At 34.2% G+C, this 19,319-nt stretch overlaps 1 protein-coding gene across 3 annotated transcripts in view; it reads right to left on the bottom strand.

The window, feature by feature from the left end:
• Positions 1 to 8,105: 8,105 nt before the first annotated feature.
• LOC130614650 (uncharacterized) overlaps positions 8,106 to 19,319 on the bottom strand; it is a 50,528-nt gene continuing 39,314 nt past the window's right edge. For all 3 annotated transcript variants that reach the window (XM_057436086.1, XM_057436085.1, XM_057436087.1), the window contains 2 exons: positions 8,962 to 12,564; positions 8,106 to 8,889 (listed from right to left, as the gene is read on the bottom strand). In XM_057436086.1, coding sequence (XP_057292069.1) covers positions 8,883 to 8,889; positions 8,962 to 12,533 — 3,579 coding nt within the window. In that variant the 5' untranslated portion in view covers positions 12,534 to 12,564 and the 3' untranslated portion in view covers positions 8,106 to 8,882. The remainder of the gene's footprint in view (positions 8,890 to 8,961; positions 12,565 to 19,319) is intronic.

Here is a 19,319-nt window from a genome sequence, read left to right as displayed (position 1 = left end):
AGAATTAACATGCAACCGCAACCTTGTCACAGGTCTTGTTAGGCTTTTTATATTTGGACTTGTTCAGGCCGTCCTGCTGCAGACAAGGTTGATGCAACTGGATACAGCTAATTATTTTTTCCAGTAATATCCAGGTCAGAATCATAGCGACACATTCTTTTACTCTTGGCCAGAACGCGTACGTTGATAAGTGTGATTTCAATTCGACCGCGGTTTCTTGTTTTAGTTGGTTTTGCAGATCTAATTTCATAAAATAGTGGTGCTTCTAAGAAATAATTCAATTATTATTATTATTATTCCGAATATTTATACAGGATACAGCCACTCCAGTGTAGGAAACACTGTTATCAATGTGGGTCGTGTGTTCGGAATGTATACATTAAGTATACACTAGTAATATGCTACCCAATTTCCCTCATATAGCATGGGTTGACCCGTAGCTGTGGTAAAGGCACTTGCTAAACATGCCCGCGCTGTGGACCAAACCACGAACCTTGTGATTGCGAAGCGAACTCCATAACAACAATGCAACGCGCCATTAAGGATAAACATAATTTAACATAATTAAAAAATTATTACTGACCTTTCACAACAAATAGGATGCTTTTGTTGTGGTGTTGATTGGTTTAAAGACCTATTGAAGAATTAAATACGTATGAAAACATTGACAAATAACAGTAACGCTTCTTTTAATTCTATTTCGATGTTTTTAAATCATATAATACTTTCCAGAAACAAATTAGCTAGCTTAATATTTCAGTCAATAGAAAATTTGAATCTTTTTCACCACATCCAATTTTCATTTCAGTTTTGAGCTAACAATAACAACACGTTGTGTATCGTTAGCACCAGTTCTTTATGACTTTGTGTTACTGCTGCTATCATATGTTGGTGAGAGTAAGCATGAGAGAGGTGATGTTTTTTTTTACTACTACAAATTCACCTAAACAAATAAAATAAAATTTTATCTAACTTCCTCTAGCTAGCTAGCTAGCTATGGCCATAACTATTTTTACAAGATATCTGATGCTTCTTTATGCTTTTTATACCAACCAACCTTTAGAAACTTAGTTAAACAAGTGGTAATCTGACTATAGGACTGAAGTTATACCACACTTTGTTTTCTTACTACATAGAGTTTTCACCATCCTCTTTGAAGAGTTCAGTAACATTATACTGTTTCTGAGCTTAGGTAAAACAAGCCGTACCTTAGCCGTACGTTACTACACTTGTCTTTCTAAGATGGCTGTAATATATTTCAATGAAAACGACCGTGGTATTCATAGTGGTAAACTTGTTTTGACACTGAATTTCTGTTTCTGAATCGTTAATGAACCCGCAAAATACAAAAAATGTTAGAGAAACGTCTTGCTTTTATAAACAACAAACGTGGAAGAACGAGGAAAGGTTATTCCCAATGGAGAAGTTAAGTACCGCTGGCCATTCAAGCACGTGTAGTTAATACGGGCGGCGAACTTTAATATGACTGATAAAATAAGGCAAAATAAAGGGCACGGGGGTAAGAAAAATAGAGGAAAATATGATAATTACAATACAACATATGTTTCAATCAAAAAGAGTTATCTATATGAAGTAAGATATGGCCAATGAAAAGAAAATTAAGTTGGTACAGCTAGCTAAAATAAGGTACGGCTGGACAATAATAAAGTAAGGCTGGATTTCTATTATATATATTTCTATACTCTTTTCATTGAAACCAACGAAGTCAAAATTTGTAATATTTTGCAAATGTTCTTTATTTAAAGACAGGAGTCTATCCAAATCTACTTTCCAGTGGCTAAATGAAACATCCTGCTAGTCCAAGGAAGTTCTTTCGAGCCTCCTTAATCAGATAAAACACTTGCTATTTGTTGCGAGGTGTTATTCTTAACAAGATAAATATCCTGGCTTATCTGTACAGGTTTCAGCAGTTACCTTTTGAAGGTCAATGCTTGATTGCAATTGATTTGGAGAATACGGATGGTTGTTTACAAAAAATTAAACCTGTTTTAAAAAAATAAAGTCAATTACTTGAGACTTTCAATTATTCTTAATAAATGCCCACTCTTTAATTAACGCTCATCTCCAATTAACGCCCATCCTATAATCTCAAAAATTAACACACAGGTCGTCAAATAGAGATATACGGTACCCGAGAACAATAGGACCATTCTTTCAACCAGTTAAAAAGGCTAAGCAACGACTAAAGCAGGTATTAACTTGAGAATTTTACTTTTAACTTTATGTTTACAGGTTTTAATTTTTTGGAAGCAACTCAAAGCTGCTTCATCTAGGTAAACACTGCTTCTTCTACTTCTTCTGCAGCTTTTCAGTAACGTAAACGATAGATGGCCGAGGAGTGCCAACAAGAAATTGTAAACGAAAATAAAAAACAAAAAACGAGATAAAAATAAAATGGGGTAAACAAAACGGCATCGATTTGAAATTTTTAAGTTTGCATTTAATGACACTCCTCTAACCTGCAACGCTAACCTTTTGTTACTTTAATAAATTTCTTATCTTCCAGACTCTGAAGTGTTTCCGTGATGCTGTATATACTTTATTGATGTAAAATATACTTTATTGATGTAAACTAACTGCAGGGATTTTTGTTTAATAAAATATGCTTTTACTGGGACAACTGTCATTGGAAACCTTATTTACTTAAAAAAAGAAGGTAACTTTTTAATTCGTTATATTTTAATCATGCGTTTGTGAAAAGTAATAAAATAACGATTTTTAGTAATTTGTCTAGCACCATCTGATGCAAATGCTAGGCGAGCAAAATTAAAGTTTTTTATTGGCTTGTGTTGCGTTGATGATTAAAAGTAGCTTCATGTACATATGAAAACTCCTAAATAGGAGAAATTAGTTGTTAGTTTTTTAAGCTATAACTTACTCGCAGATCGAAAAGCAGTTGTTCAAAATTAAAGTACAGTTGCGAAGCTATTGAAAATAAAATAAATTGTATAGCTGAAAATATAAAAAATATTACATAAGAAACAAAATGTTTTAACAAATACAAACACGATAATATATGATTATATTTTACTGAATTTCACTCTTATTGTCAAATTGATTACATATTTTCTCTAACGTTTCAATTTCTAGGACCAAATCTGTAACAGATCTATCCGACCCTGGTGCAATCAATCGTAATGCAATATATATTGGTAACGCTATTTTCTGCATGTTACTTCGATATTGTCGACTTCTGATGATAGTGTCGAAGGGTTTCATCATTGGTTGTTGCACAACAGTGAGAACGTATCAAAGAAACTTCAAAACAAACAAGACGTATGATATACGCAAACAACCTCGCCAAAAAAGTGTATAAAGTCTGAAGTTAGACACGACATATTTTGCTATTCGGATAGGCAATAATATTGATAGAAAATTTCTCAAAATTTCAATTTTCGTTAGGTCAGTCTGTAAACACGTCCTCGCGGGCGAGATAGTAAAAAGAAAAAAAAAAGTAAAAATAGTTACCAAGATGAGATTCGAACACACGACTACTCCTGTGTCGGTGCTCAGAGAGGCGAAAATTTCCATTCTTGTAGGACACATTTGCGTTTGAGCTTGTAATAATAAATGCCAGAACATGCTTTCATGAATGTTTAGAAAGTTGATATGTAAGATCATTTTGAAAAAATGTTGCATGTCGTTAACTTCTTTGTTTGTTGTAATCTCTTTTACAATTTTTTTTTTCGTCTGATGCAACAAGGCAAGAAAAATACAAACTAGAATGGCTGTCCCGCGTGATCAGCTCTGAACATAAGAAACAAGACTTTAAGAAAACCTTTCAAAAAATCTTAGATTTCTACAAAATTATCCTCATCCTTGTCTTGATCTATTATGTTGAATTCAAAATTTATTTCTTCGATATCGAAGTCCGTTGCTGCGAGTGGGTCCTCATCGAGGCTCAGGTCGTTCAGCAGTCATTTGATCTCTCGATAACTGTTTACCAGCAAAGCATGGCTGTTTTTTATGAAGCAGTGAATTAAACTATCATCATTCCCGTGAACTTTTAGATTTAGAGCACATCCTTGGAATAACTCGATTATATTTGCTCCCTAGTTAATTTTTGCCAAGCAGTGAGATTCCATTTTACAACCAAAATCTTGGGGCGGGCTTCATATTTCCAGTTTCGGTGAGTAAATGAACTATATTAGCCAGCCACTCGTCGTAAAATTCTGTAATAAAACCTTTAAAAGGCTTATTCCAGTACACGTCTGGGGATCGTATGTACTTGGTGCATGAGCGCACTATCAACTTTTAATTTCTTTGAGGCGTTTTTTCAATATCTCGGTCATATGCGCCTCAAAGGTATCCCATGCTATTAGTCGCTTCTGGAAAGAAAATTCACTGACGACAATATAGCACCAATGGACGTTCCATCCACATTATGAATGCCGTTGTCGAAGCTCCGTCGTTAAAGTACCGTCCTAAGTTATCACTCTAAGAAAAAGCAAAATGACGCGGGAAAAAAGCATAAACAAATATGGTATCATTTCGAGAAGCAAGGGATTCATTATTGATCGCATATAGCGATAATTTAATTTCAGATGAAGAGTTCGCTATTCTGTATGATTTAAATAATAGCAAAAACTTAGATTTTCCATTTTGGAAACATAATAACTTTGAGCTAGACTTGATGACTGACGCTGAGTGTTTTTCTGAATTTCGATTTTTCAGAAATGATATTTATCGCCTCTTTGAAGTCTTCGCCATTCCTTAAGAAATTAAATGCTATAATGGGTCGATATTTGATGGACTGGCATCGTTATGTGTATTTTCGAAACGACATACATGACAATGACAAGCATGTCGTTTCAAAGATACACATAACGATTCTAGTCCATCAAATATCGACCCATTAGAGCATGTCGCTATTCAGATCTTATCTCAAGATTTGGGAGGCCAGTTCCAGAGTTGTGCATGATGTCGAATAGTATTTTGAATGAACTTACAATAAATACTCTCACTTGGTATGCTCGTTTAACCAAGAATGGCTTGTCCTAACAGGCTCGAGTTATATGCCGAAAAAATTCATGATAAAGGGTCACCCCTAGAATTTTGTTGGGGGTTCATAGATGGAACTGTTAGGTCAGTGTATAGACCTGGTCAAGACCAACGAGTTTTATATAATGAGCACAAAATGGTGCATGCAATAACGTTCAGTCAGTAGTTGCTCCAAATGGGATTATTGCTAATCTCTTTGGCCCAGTTAAAGGTCGAATACATGAAAGTTCAATGTTGGCACTGTCCAACCTTTATCCATCCCTGGTTCAGCACAGTATCAAGCAAAATGGCAACTCCTTTTGTTTACATGGAGATTCAGCATACCCTTTGCGCATTCAGTTAAAAGCTCCAATTAGAAGTAATGTTCATATCACACCTTTGCAACAGGAATATAACAAGGCAATGAGTAAAGTGAGGATATCTGTTGAGTAGGTATTTGGAAAAATGCTGAATTATTTTGCTTTTTTAGATTTCAAAAAGAATTTAAAAATACAATTAAGTGCTGTTGGAAAAATTTATTGTGTCTGTGCTCTTTTAACAAATGCACGTACATGTTTATACCAGTCATTGACATCAGACTTTTTAAATGTTGAAGCACCATTGTTAGAAGAATCCTTAATAAACAAAAAAGTCTACAATGATATATCTTTAACAAAAACATCTCTCTCTCTCTATAAAGTAGAATGTGTTGTAAAAGTACAGTTTTTCCCGATATTCAGTTCTTATTTTGCAAAAGTTGAGCTACCAATGCAAGCATCTGCTGACTTTGCTGCATCATTGCATTAAACATGTTTGTTTGTTGTTCCATCTGCGAATTTTGCTGATTACGTCTTACTTCTAATTCTTGCTTTCGGATTTCTCTACCAGCATCAGCCCTTTCTCGTAAAAATTTATTGTATTACTGCCAGAGCTACGACAGCGTTTTGTAGGTGGGCTTTCATTTTCCTCAAGATTTTTGCTTTCCTTTGTCACCTTAAAGGACTCCAATGCTTTTTCCTCTTCTCTTCTGCTTTCTCTTTGTCTTGTACATTTTTCTCATTATTCTTCTTATCCAACTGACTAAGCTCCTCCTCATAAATTTTCATGCAGTCAATTGTATTTTCTAAAGCAACATCCAGTTTGGTGTCAACTGGATTTATAACAGTGGCTTTTTTTTCATCCTTTAACTTTTACTCATGGTGAGCAAGTAGTAAATTAAACCTATCTCTGACTGCCCGGTGATCAACTCTGAAATAAGTGTTATCATTCGATGCTAAATTTAAATGCTCTGCAATTTGCTTCCAAAAATTGCTACGTTCACGGCTACGTTGTTTAAGGTTATACTCTGACAGAAGAATTTCACGACACAGTATCTCATCCTTATTGCCGCTCCATACCATAATTCTAAACAAAAAAATTACATGTCAAGGTTTGAATTAAATTTGATTTGTTGTAGCCAGCTGCTCAGAGCTAGGAAGGAAAGGTCATATCTTTTTTTGTTTTTGCCTTGTTCTGCAGTGACTTTTCCATTCTTAAACTAAAATTATAATGTCAAAATAAAAAAAATCAGAATATGTGTTACACAAAAAATTAATGCAGGAATGAAGAAAGCTTATCCTCAGACCCGGGTTAACATTATCAAATTTTGAAAAAGAAAACAAGGGACTTTTGAGAAACATGAGTGGGCATATTTAAATTTATCAGCAAAAACTATACAACATAGGAAATTTAGAATACTACAAAATTATTAGAACAGGATTTATTGTAAAGTTTTTAAATTTCATAAGAGTTTGACCATAATATCTAACTGCAATGAAAAATTTTCACTGTATAGTTAATTTGTGTGGTCATTTTTTTTATACATCATCAAATGTTTGGCTACCAAATAGAGGCAGTTGTACTTAGTGTAAAAACGTCAAAATTTGCATGTTTCCAAAAATTTTGGTGCTGAATTTAAATATGTTGGTCATTTTTGTTAAAAATGATGAGAAATATTCAAGCATGTTAACCCGGATCCGAGAATACTAGAACCTAGGTAAGCGATTAAGAGGTTATAGGCGTTTTGACTTATTAACTATTTTACCAGCTTTTCGTACAGTAACTCTGTATAACTTAAAATATGTTTTGATTTAAAACAACAGATAAACCTTTCTTTTTGAGTGAATTATAACCATGTACATAATTAAAGTACTCACGTCTTCCTGAAAACTTTAAAATGGCTAAATAAAGTCGTGAACAAAGTTTGGACTGTAAATTATGGGGAATCTCCAAAAACAGAGCATGCGCAGATGAAAGAATGGTGTCATCATAACAAAATGGCGTTGTTCATAACATCCCGTCGTTTTTACTTAAGTTGCCTAACGTCAGCCCATGCCGAAGTTTCATCCATAGCAATAATACCACTAGCACTGCAGTTTTGTGTTTGTGTTAAAAGTCTCATGTGCATTACGAAGGCACCAAGTTTGTTGACTAAATGTGACGGATCTTTTAGTGCTGTAGCTGTCTTTCTCCTAAGATGAAAGAAGAAAAATTGTATTTGATCAGTTCTCAAAAGCCATATGCATTTTAAAAGATTTTTTAATAAATAGCTTTGCCTATGAGGCATGATACGCTTTCTTAAAATATGGCAGAGAATAAAATAATAAAAATCACGAAAATTTCAATCGACTGACCTACCTGAAAGATTATTTCTTTTCATAAACGTTTGCAACCATCCCTCACTTGGATTCTCTTGCGGTCGATTTTGAATTGTTTACCAGCTTTTCTAATGGAGTTTTGCATGATATATTCTGTCACTTTCTTTTTAAATTGCATAGAATATGAGGGGTGTGGGTATATCAGTGTTCCTGAGTTTATTTTTCTTTCCTGACTGAGAGAACTTTATCGAATTTTTACAACTAAATTAAAAGCCCGTTTACACGTACCTGTTTCAACTTCTAGTTGAAACAACTTAAGCTGCTTTAACGAATTAACTCATGTAAACGCAGCTTAAGTCATCTGATATTCTTGTGTATAAAAGTGTTCAAGCTTAGTTCTTTTTTGAAATGTTATTTCAAGCTTAAGTTTAACTGAAAGAAAAGATGGTGTAAATCAGTAGACATGTGTATATTTTAATCCACAGTTTTACACGCGGATCATTCATCCTTTAATCAAAAAATATACAGGTCTCTCTCTAACTTATATAAAAAACAATTTATTACATATTATAAAGTTCCGCGTATGCGCTTAAAATGTCTTTTTATTCGTTGTATCAATTACAAGTAGGGGTAAGAAATTATTATTAAAAAAAAGATCGTGAATTTTTCCAATGTTAGAAGAAATTTTATATATGGTATATATAGGTATAGATATGGTATATAAATGGTATATATATATGGTATATGACATGGTATATTTGCTAAAAATAATATGTTAATAGACAGCCTAAAATTAACATATAAGACTAGTCGATAAAGCCCGTGGAAAAATCCACTGGAGGGGGTGGATAAAAATGTTGATAAAATCAGCAACCCATCCACTTAAAAGAATTAACAATTTGTTTTCATGTTGCCGCTATTGTGGAGAGCTTAAAGCGCTGATCAAGAAAAATGTATATGGACATGATGTGCTTTTGATGAGCGGTTAATGAGATATAAAGGTTTAAAAATAAAAGTCTTTTCAAAACCGAAAAAAAATTTTTTTTTAAACGGTTGCAGAGATATTAAGGTTTGAATGTTTTTCATGACGTCATCAACCCGTCCATTCCGAAACGGATGTTGAAGTTACATTTCCTTTAAGGCTCCAAATTGTAGTCATAATAAATAACTAACCGTGAAAATTTTATCAAGAAAAGATAATTAATTCCTTGCTATAATTTCATCGAGTTGTCTTTACCCAAATCTTCAGTCCCTAAACAGATATATGCGATACGTATAACACAGTTGTTTAATCGCTCTATCGTACCCTTCTTTAAAGTCTCACTTTATTCGTTTAACTGCTTTTTCACAAGCATCCAACGTTTTTCTTGCTTCAACCAGCAATGGATGTGTATCGACCAACTCTTTGGCTCCTTCTATTGCGTCTTTGCATGTTTTAAGTGCTCCATCATATGCGCATTCAGAAAGAAGACACCGAGATAACAATATTTTTACATCCACTACCAACACATGTGAACTTCTAATATCATCAGCCAATTGCTCAATGACATAAACACAATCTTGTTTCGCTTCACTGATGTTACCTTTGTGAAATTTACATCTGGCTATTTGATGGTAAATTCGAAGATTTAACACGTGATTCGGACGATACAATATTTTACCTAGTTGTTTATTTTCCGTAAAAACATCTAAAGCTTCGTCATAACGTTCTAAATCAGTTAAACATTTAGCGAAACAATATTGACTCATAAGACCTAAATGATCTTTTCTTTTCTTTCTGGATTCCTCCAAAAAGAATTCTAACGCTTTGTGGTGCGATCCTGAAGCCAACCAGCAAATGGCCTGATTAAACTTAACTACTTGTAAAAGTGGCATGTCTCCATCATAATGTTTTTCTAAAGTAAACATGCACTCCTTGTACAACGAGAAAGCATAATTAAACATTCCAATTTTTTCGTAGCAAAGCGCAGACACGAGGAGCAGACGAATTACAATAATATCTTTGTTTTCAATTATTTCCTTGACAAATGAAAGATTAGCATCTATCAGATTTATGGTATCCTGGTAATATCCTATATGGTACATGAACCAACAAAGCCGTATTTCGGTTAATGTAACCTCTGTGTGTTTATTACCGTAAACCTCCTGTTTTTTTAGTTTAATTTCTTTAACGAGTTGTATTGCCTCTTTATACCTGCCGAGTCTAAAATAGCATTCAGCAATTTGGTGATCGATACCAAAAATATTCATGGGTATCACTGTCTCAACTCTTATCTGTTTATATAGGTTAAGTGCTTCTTGCACTTTTCCCATTTGAAAACAGCAAGTTGCAGCACTCTGTGTCACGCCAAGAAGTGTTGGATGTTTTGCGTTAAAATTCCTTTTTTTGTGACTTTCAAGATCTTCTAACAGTAATAAAGCTTGCTCAAACATATTTTTGCCCATAAGTACTTTCGCACTGGCGCCTATGAGGGCTATGGTACATTTGTGGTTCTTACCATGATATTCTATGCATTCCTGTACAGAAGTTTTAAGTATGTCTTCTGCTTCGTTGTACTTTCCTGAGTGTAGCAGAGTTTGAACTTTGTAGTGAATTGCATCATAATAATGAGTGCTAGTTCTATATTTCTTTTGATTGAGTTGTGTTATGCATTCGTTTTGAATGCTAAGGGCTTCATTCAACCTTCCAGCTCTTCGCATTTCAACAGACGCGCTAAGTTTCGTTATGATGGTTGAAACGTTATTGTCACCGAAGTATTTTGTTTCTTTCTTAATTATTTCGTTGTAAATAGACAATGCTTCCTGAGTCTTTCCTAACTCAGAAAGACATAGAGCTTTATTATGTTGCATGATCCAATATTCATGGTCACTTTCGCTCAATTTCTCACCGGATAATAATTCTATGGTCTGCATAATTAATAAAGCATTTTCCCATCTTTTCAAGTTAACATAAGCTCGATAAATAAGATATAGCGTATCGTATATTTCACTGGCGAACACACCATGACACCCTTCGTAATACGTTCTTACACCAACTAACAAATCGATCGCTTTCTCTTCATTTCCTGTCTGTTCTAAAGCTTTGAACAGATCATATTTTATCAACGCCAATTTTTCGAGGAAGATGTTGTTTGCTTTTAACTTGTCATACATGTGAAGTACATGGTGCAGCCAACTTAAAGAAGCGTAATCTGGATTCTCACAATTAATGGCAGATTCTATCAGAGAGAATGCATGGATTATGGTCCGTCCTAACTGTTCTTTCTCAATGAGTCTTTCTTGAATGATTAGTTGCACAACAGAATGGATGGTGATGAATCGTTTTCGAAGTAAATAATTTCTTTCAACGTGAATTAAGGAAAAATTTTCCAAAGTCATAATAGTACTTGTCAACTTATTGTCAATAGTCTGATTCTTCGTAAAAAAATTCGGATCAATACCCTCGCCGTCCAATAAAGATAGTAAGTTTAATATTTCAGCTGTTTGCTTGTCATCGATACTGTCAATAGTGTTTAATATCACGAGAAGGGATGTAGCAACTTTTCCAGAATACAGTGTATCATTTGAAGGAAAATCCAATAGTTGAAATCTACCTCCAACCTGTTGAAACTGTTCAATGTACTCCGTTATGGTAATCATTGAGTATTTAATGTAAGCTAACGCTTGTTGCAGTGCCAATGGATAACCATCTAGCAATTCGATTAAACAGGATGTTTCCTCTTGATTTGCTAATAAATCTTGTGGTAAAGATTTGACAATGAGTTCCCTCGATTCTGAGTCAGTCAATTTTCCAATATTAATTTCAAAAAATCTTTCACCCCAGATTGACCTTTTTGATGTCACTAGAATTATTGGTCTTTTAATGCTAGGTGGAAGATTTTGTGGTAGGTAGTTTAAGATGAATTGCGAATCTGTAACGTTATCTAATACAAAAAGACATGTTTTGTCTGCAAAGAATTTAAATACTTTAGTAATTAACAACGTCACACCTACTTCTCTTTCACAATTCCCTTCATCCATTATCTTTAAACACTGGGCAAGCCTAAAAAACGATGCTTTTAATGATTCTAAGGTATCTGCATGAATCCATACAACGTTATTATCGTACACCTCCCCGTACTCATAACAATAATATTGAGCTAAACTTGTCTTTCCTGTACCAGGTAAGCCACTGATTACTGTTGCTAATTGGTGACCTTGTCTGCTCTGTTCTATGGCTTTGTGCACGTGTTTTACAATGTCGTTTCTTCCAGTAAAAGATGGCAGCAAAGGACAAACATCAAACCAAACTGACTTTCCAAAACAACTTTCCAGTTCTTCCATCTTCATTGCCAACTCCCTGTGACTTTCTTCTAATGCTGTTAAATCCGCGATACGCTGTTCTAACAAATATGCAGTGTTTTCATCTAGACGCATGTTAATAATATTGTTGATGCAACTTCTGTCGCAACCAAGTGCTTCCATAGATCGTCCAATAGAATCCAAATGTTTTCGAAAATCTGCATCTGTTTTTTTTAACCTATCATGCATTAAATCATTTCGAGATAAATGTATACGAATAATGTGCGCAGATAAGGATTGATCAGTTGTTAGTGGAGCATTATACCAACCAGTTTTTGGACGTGGTATCTTCACCAACACTCGCAGTAGAACATATATCAAACTAACATCGTATCTTTCAGGATTTGTTGGGCCAGTTTCGGGATACAATAGCTCGCATTGTTCTGCTTTTAAAGTTTTTCTTAACTTTAACTCATGGACTTTCAAAGCCTCTTCAAGATTAATCGTGCTCTTGGCAAAATGGTCCAAAAGGTATTGCCTCAATACATTGACGGCTTCGTCCAGCAACTTTATCAATCTTAAACCTCTTTCTTCTTCTTTGCTGATCGAATTCATTGTTGATCAATTGTTGTTGGGAACTTCTAAACTATAAAAGAAGTAAAACATATTGAAGTATACCTTTTAAAAATCTTTATCGAGATCTTTAAAAAGGGTTTATTTGTATCAGACGAAATTTTATTCTGATAATGTCATAAGGTGGTAAAAGCGTGTATTGAAGACTAGCCGGAAAACCCGGCGTCGAAACGCCGGGGTAAGCCACAAGTCAAGGTGTGACCATGCGTTGAACGCCCTGAGGAGTGCTTAATAAGAGTCGTAAACTGTGCCACACGGTCAGGGTGCTTTAGTACAGGTATGCAGTATGCCGTAAATCAAGCAAAGCGCATACACAATTATAGTGTTGCAACTGTCACATATTTTTCAAAAAGTAACTTTCCCACAACAAGAGCTGAAATAAAAACAGAGTTTACAAACCGTTGTTACTCCATCATAACAAAAACAATTAGTCAATATTATTTTATTTTGCGGAATAAGTTTCAGTAAACGTTAAAAGATTAATCGTGACATCGGGCTAAGCGTTTAGTACAGTTAAACAGAGTTGAAGAGGCGTGTAGGGACAATACCCTTTTTAAAGAACTTTCTCGTAGACTCTGTTTAAATAAAAACACAAAATAAAAATAAAAACAGTCCATTACCAACACGGGGTTGAGCGGTTAGTCCATGTAAACAGTGTTGCACACCCGTACAGACGTGATTCCCGAGAAAGTTTAAAAAGTAATTGTCACAGTGGGCTGACCCCTTAGTACAGGTAAACCACATCGCACATGCTCTAGGCGTAACAGCCTTTTCCAAAAAACAGTCCATTGTTAACACTGAGCTTAGCACTTAGTACAGGTAAAATGTGTTGCACATGCCTATAAGCTTAATAGCCTTTTCCAAAATACTTCAGTTTAAATAAAAACACAGGAAACAGACCGTCGTTTAACAACACGGGATAGGCACATAGCACAAGTACTCTGTGTCTCATTAATAAACTTTTGACTTTTGCTAAATTTTATATTACAGTAAAGTGGTAGCTAACTACTTAATTGCATTTAGTATGAAAAAGATTACTTATAAATTCTGTTGCAGCCAACTGTGTTTGGTTACTTTTACATTTTAGGTAGAGGTAGCTAACCCCAGTTCACAACCAAGTAAAAATCAGATTGGCAAAGTTAACACGAAAATCAGAAATGTAAGCTAACATCTACGTTGGTAGCCAGAATCTTAAAATTGGTTTTGTTTAACATTAATATATGGCTAGAGAACGTGACAGTAAGAGGCAAATAAAACTAATACAAATCTTTAGGTGGCTGAATAGGTAGCTTAGCTAGTAGTTAGCTAGCTAACTATAAAGCATAGGTGAATAAACATGTAAACAAATAAAAAAAATATCAGAAAGTAAAAGAAACTGCAATCTTGTTAGAATACAAATAGAAGTATCAGAAAGAAAAATTAAAGCAAACAGTTAAGAAACTTTTCTTTCTCCTGCAATGAGTTGGTTCAATCTGCTTGCCAAATTTCGGACCGATAACGTAAAAATCGTTGCTAAGAAATATAAAGAGCTTTAGTTTCTGATTGGTCATTTATATAAAACCCCGCTCCTGATTGGACCTTTATTTTAGCGGCAATTTTCCCTGTGCCGGTGGGGGCCCGACGGGTTTCTCGTCCCTGCGTATTTTGTATTTCGTGCGTGGTTAACACAAGTCGCTTTGGACGCACAAACAGACAGATGACGGCTATTATTATATAGAGATTAACAAAGTGATTGTGACTTTCAACTATTCAAGAGTTAATTGTCTCAACTTACAAACCCAATGTTTTCATTTTGCCGACGCATGCGCGTTTGGTCGCTTGTAACAACATAGGATTTTCCACGTTTGAATATTTTGTTGATTTATGAGATTTACTACAGCGTTCAAGAATGAATTTTTCTAAATCGGTGCTCTACCTTAGTTCTATTAAAAAATTACAGGTTTTGCCATCTAAAATACGCTCTCTGACCATTGCACTGAATTCTGGCTGCAATGCGACCACGTGCTTGCTACAATACAAAAGACAACGAATTTCGAAGTTCGCCACCACAAGTAATTGCGTAGCCTCATTCTATATTAGATTCACACATCTTGAGCTTGTCAATGTTCAGAGTGGACTTAGGACTTCGGATCTTAGGTTATTACGTAAATACAAAATTCTTAAAGTGTGCTAATTGTTGCTGACGTCAGCAAGGCTATTAATCACAAATTTCGGGCCTTCGTGGTCCCCGACGTGAATTATTTCGGTGTGCAGGCGTGCTAAAGAATGTGACTAGCAAATTTTCAACCCTCTTTGCCTGGCCTACCTGTGTGCAAAAGTAGCGACGGCTGCAGATTATTGACTATTTGACTGTTTTGTCCATACGAGTAAAAAACTGACTTAGTCTCAATATTTTTGTCCACGATTGTACATACATATCATCAACCAAAATGTAATTAATGAGGAAGACCACGCATTCCCATCGTAATGTTTTTATAAATTTATCAACAAAGTTCTGACTATGATAAGACTATCAAAGTTTTTGTGTTATTCTCTAAAAATTAAACGTTTTAACTTCTCAAATAAATTTTCTGTGCAATACCCAGTTACGTCGTTTTTGCCTTCCTTTTTGATGGTTTATTCCTTCCTTTTGATGGTTTATTCACACAATCCGCAGGAATGTGTGCTTGGTTTAGCCTTTCACCAAAGGTTTACCTTTTCTTCGTCTCGGAATAAATAATGAACACATTAGTGAATATTTTACGCGGAGGCAATTCATGTGCGACATTACATGAGAAACTAGCCCAGGGTGTAAATTTTTTTTTATAAAGCGGGTTGAAATTGGTTTTTAAAAGAGTGCTTTAAGATCTAGTGCCCATAAACGTATTTCATATTACTGTACAAGTTACCGACTCACACCTTAGGTAGCCAGTGTTTGGAAGCGAAATTTCAGACACGAAAAGTTGTTTAATGGCGCGTCGTTTGTTCATTTTTGTACGGTGGCCGACAAGGGCAACATATCTTCCCCGAAATACGACGCATCTTTCTCGAAATACGACGCATGTTCCCTGAAATACGACATATCTTTCCCGAAATATGTACTATCTTTTCCGAAATACGACACATTTTCCCCGAAATAGGACATATCTTTCCCGAAATATGTAACATCTTCCCCGAAATACGACATATCTTTTCTGAAATACGACACATCTTTTCTGAAAAATATGTCACATTTTTTCGTAAATATATGACGTTTTTAAAACATGCGCCATTTTGAATTTTCGTTTCCGTAATTTTTGTCCAATTTCCAGTTTAGCGCGCTTTCTGCAAGTGGTGGTATCAAACCTACAATGTTTTGTCCATCTTGTGGCAAGAAACAGAAAGAAAATGCAAAGTTTTGTTCAAGTTGTGGTGATAATTTACATTCTTGTTCTGGTGATAATTTACATTCTTGTTCTGGGGAAAGTTCGACATCTGGCTCTGGGACTACAGAGCAGCCCCCTTATAAAAAACCAAAAACTTTCCTAGAGTTCTAAAATTACAAAAGCGAAGAACGTACGAGCCTTTTTTCCACTAAGAAGTAAAGAGATAACAGAGAGAGTGAAGAAGTCATTATTCATGCTCCTATTCTAAGAGACGTTAATGGAAAATTGGTTCAGGACAAAGGGTAACGTTTACCAGTGAAAGTTCATATTGATTGGTGTAATGTTCAAGTTAAAAGAGCTATTTATGAGAAATTTCGTCGTTATAATGAAGTAATAAGACACGTGGAATTAGAAGATGTTAAGTTAGTGTACAAAAGTGGAGAAGTAGTTAAAAATATTCCTGGGACAAAGATTCTTTTCACTGTGAAAGCATATAAGGAAGATCTCGGTGTATGATACAACAGTGTGGTCCTATATCTATTATAATATGACAGTCTTTGTGAGACAGATGATGACGACGATGATGACCTGCCCCAAGTGGTTTCTCTGGGATTTTCAGTAGTGTCTGGCCGACCAGATCTTATGTATCATTTCCCTGTAAGATACGAGCGAGCAGATTGTTTGAAAACATGCAACAGCAAAGACCTAACAGAAATGATGTCTTATATTGAACAAATACAAATATGCCTTCTTATCCATCAGAGAATGATTTATTCCAATACTTTGATTATCTGACAAGTGTTTTAAGGGTACTCGCAGCAGTATATATATATATATATATATATATATATATATATATATATATATATATATATATATATATATATATATATATATATATATATATATATATATATATATATATATATATATATATATATATATGTGTCGGAAACACGAAATGCGGTACATAAAGGACGGGCGACCCCGTGGATTTTTCAACGGGTTAACGGCTAGTATATATATATATATATATATATATATGTGTGTCGTATTTCGAAAAAATGTGACATATTGTTCAGAAAAGATATGTCGTATTTCGGGGAAGATTTTACATATTTCGGGAAAGATGTGTCCTATTTCGAGAAAGTTTCGTCGTATTTCGGGGAAGATATGTTGCCCTTGTCGGCCACCATATTTTTGTGCAAAAGGCGCATATTTCTCTTTCCGTACAAAAGTTTGACTGATTTTTTGGTGGATGGTTACTGGTTACTTGTCGTGGATTTTAATGTATGTATTTAGTCCTTATCTTAGTCTTTCAACTATGGTTTTACATTGATTTAATATCATTTTGGAGCTTAAAACATATTGATTGCATAAATTATAAGGAAGTTATAACTAGCTATAGCTAAATTAGGTGCATTTTGGAAATTCATTCTGCAGACTTTAATTCTATTTTTTATTCCATTTTATTCTATTTCTAAAGTTTTTCCTAGTGTTGCTAATGATTTTGTATCTCCATTATGATGATACAATCATCTTGAAATTTCTCATTTTAGATGATTCTTCACCCCAAAAGTCTTGACATCAATGAAATATAATTGTAAACACAAGGTTTCACTTTATTAAAGACAACAACATCATTGGTTACATGACAAATTTATCGGCAATGAAGTCAGGAATTTTCCATTTGTTATGCTGCTGAGATTCTTTAAATCGAAGAGAAACAAACTGCGTAGGAGCTTTTATATTATTTTGTATGTATATGTAGAGCCTAACGTATCTCACATCGGAAATCACGTTATTACATTAATCACGAAATTAGGACGTTTTAGCTAACTCATCTTTTATTCAAACAGACAAAATGTCCACTTTGTTTACCTGCATTAAAGTTATTTTATGGAATAAAAACCACAAGGGTGCCGATAAGCCGCATACATTGTGAAAAGTGCGGGCGTTTTCTGGCGAGTTTGGCTTTTGGAAAAAAATTCAGGTATTCGCCTGAAAAAACACACATAGAACCGAACAATGCCCAAACAAAAAAAAATATTCACACAAAAACACTCAATGATTCACCACAAATTATTTTAAAAAGTATAAAAATTAATATGAACTATGTGGTAGCGATGTGCTTAAAAGAACTGTTTTTGATGGTTTTTAATAAGATTTAATAAATTTGATAAATAACCTATATATACATAAACTTTATTAAATCCTCTCACCATACTCTCACCATCAGCACATCATATTACTGCAATTTTGTTAATTGTAGTAATATGATGTGCTTATGGTACAAACAGGACTTGTCTATTGCGTTTTACAGAAATCAATTTTCCGCATACCCAGTGTTGTATCTTTGTTTTTATTATATATATACTTATATATATTGTTAATTGTGTATTCTTTTGTTATTCATGGATTTTGAAAACAATTTATTGAAAGAAAATAAATATAATAAATATAAAGTTCTTTACATGCAGTGTTTTTTAATCACCCTCTATATGCAAGTACTGCTGCTACCCCTTATAATAGAACATTTCCACAAATGCGTAGATAGTTGAAAACCTTGTTTCAACTGACAGACCTTCTTGCATAAGTAAATTTTAACCATGTTCTAATTGATTTATTAGGATTGGATTGTGTGTTCAAACCGACAGGTTCTTGTTATTCTTGGTGTTAAATAAGCTACATAGCTAGCTTTGAATATGATATGAGTAAATAGCTAGTTGGCTGCCTGAGTTGTTCCAAACAAACCTGAAATTTCAAGCTGTTTACTGAAATTGGTGATGTTGCTGGTATATATCCTGTGTCTCCAGTTATTTAGTGCACCTTAGTTTTTAAACAAATCTGTAAAAATAATATAGCCAGGCTTGCTAACTGTGGTTATATAATGCAGTTGAGTAGACCTTGTTTTGGGTGCCTTAACTCGTTTATTTTTTGTCCAAGTGAGGGCAATTTTGGAAGTATTTTTAACTTACAATTTACACATTTGTGAATTCAGAATTAGGATACTAATTTGACTTGGTGGGGAATGTTGGTCTTTAAACTTTCCTTGAAATGTTCCTTCTTATTTGTGTCACACTTTAAGCCTCTATCGTAGATTGTATTTGGATTAAATTTATTTAAAATTACAAAATATAAGGTTGAGAAAAGAGATAATATCCTAATTCTTCAGTTTTGTATTCAAAGAGTTACCATCTTAGCATTTTTTCAGGCAAATAAAATTGTCCAGTAATTTTTCTAGGTCAACCAATTTTTTCTTTCAGGGGATCACTTTACAAAACAATTAAAAAATTGTTGCTTGAAAAAAACAAAATGTTTCCTGACATGCTGCCTAGAAGAAAATAAATTTATGAAGACATTGTCAACACAATGCTTGTCATCTCAACTTTTACTTTAATAAGTGAAAACAAAGTGAATATTT

Source organism: Hydractinia symbiolongicarpus, chromosome 11 (genome assembly GCF_029227915.1).
Source record: "Hydractinia symbiolongicarpus strain clone_291-10 chromosome 11, HSymV2.1, whole genome shotgun sequence".
NCBI classification, from domain to species: Eukaryota; Metazoa; Cnidaria; class Hydrozoa; order Anthoathecata; family Hydractiniidae; genus Hydractinia; species Hydractinia symbiolongicarpus.
This window is presented reverse-complemented; position numbering and strand designations above follow the sequence as displayed.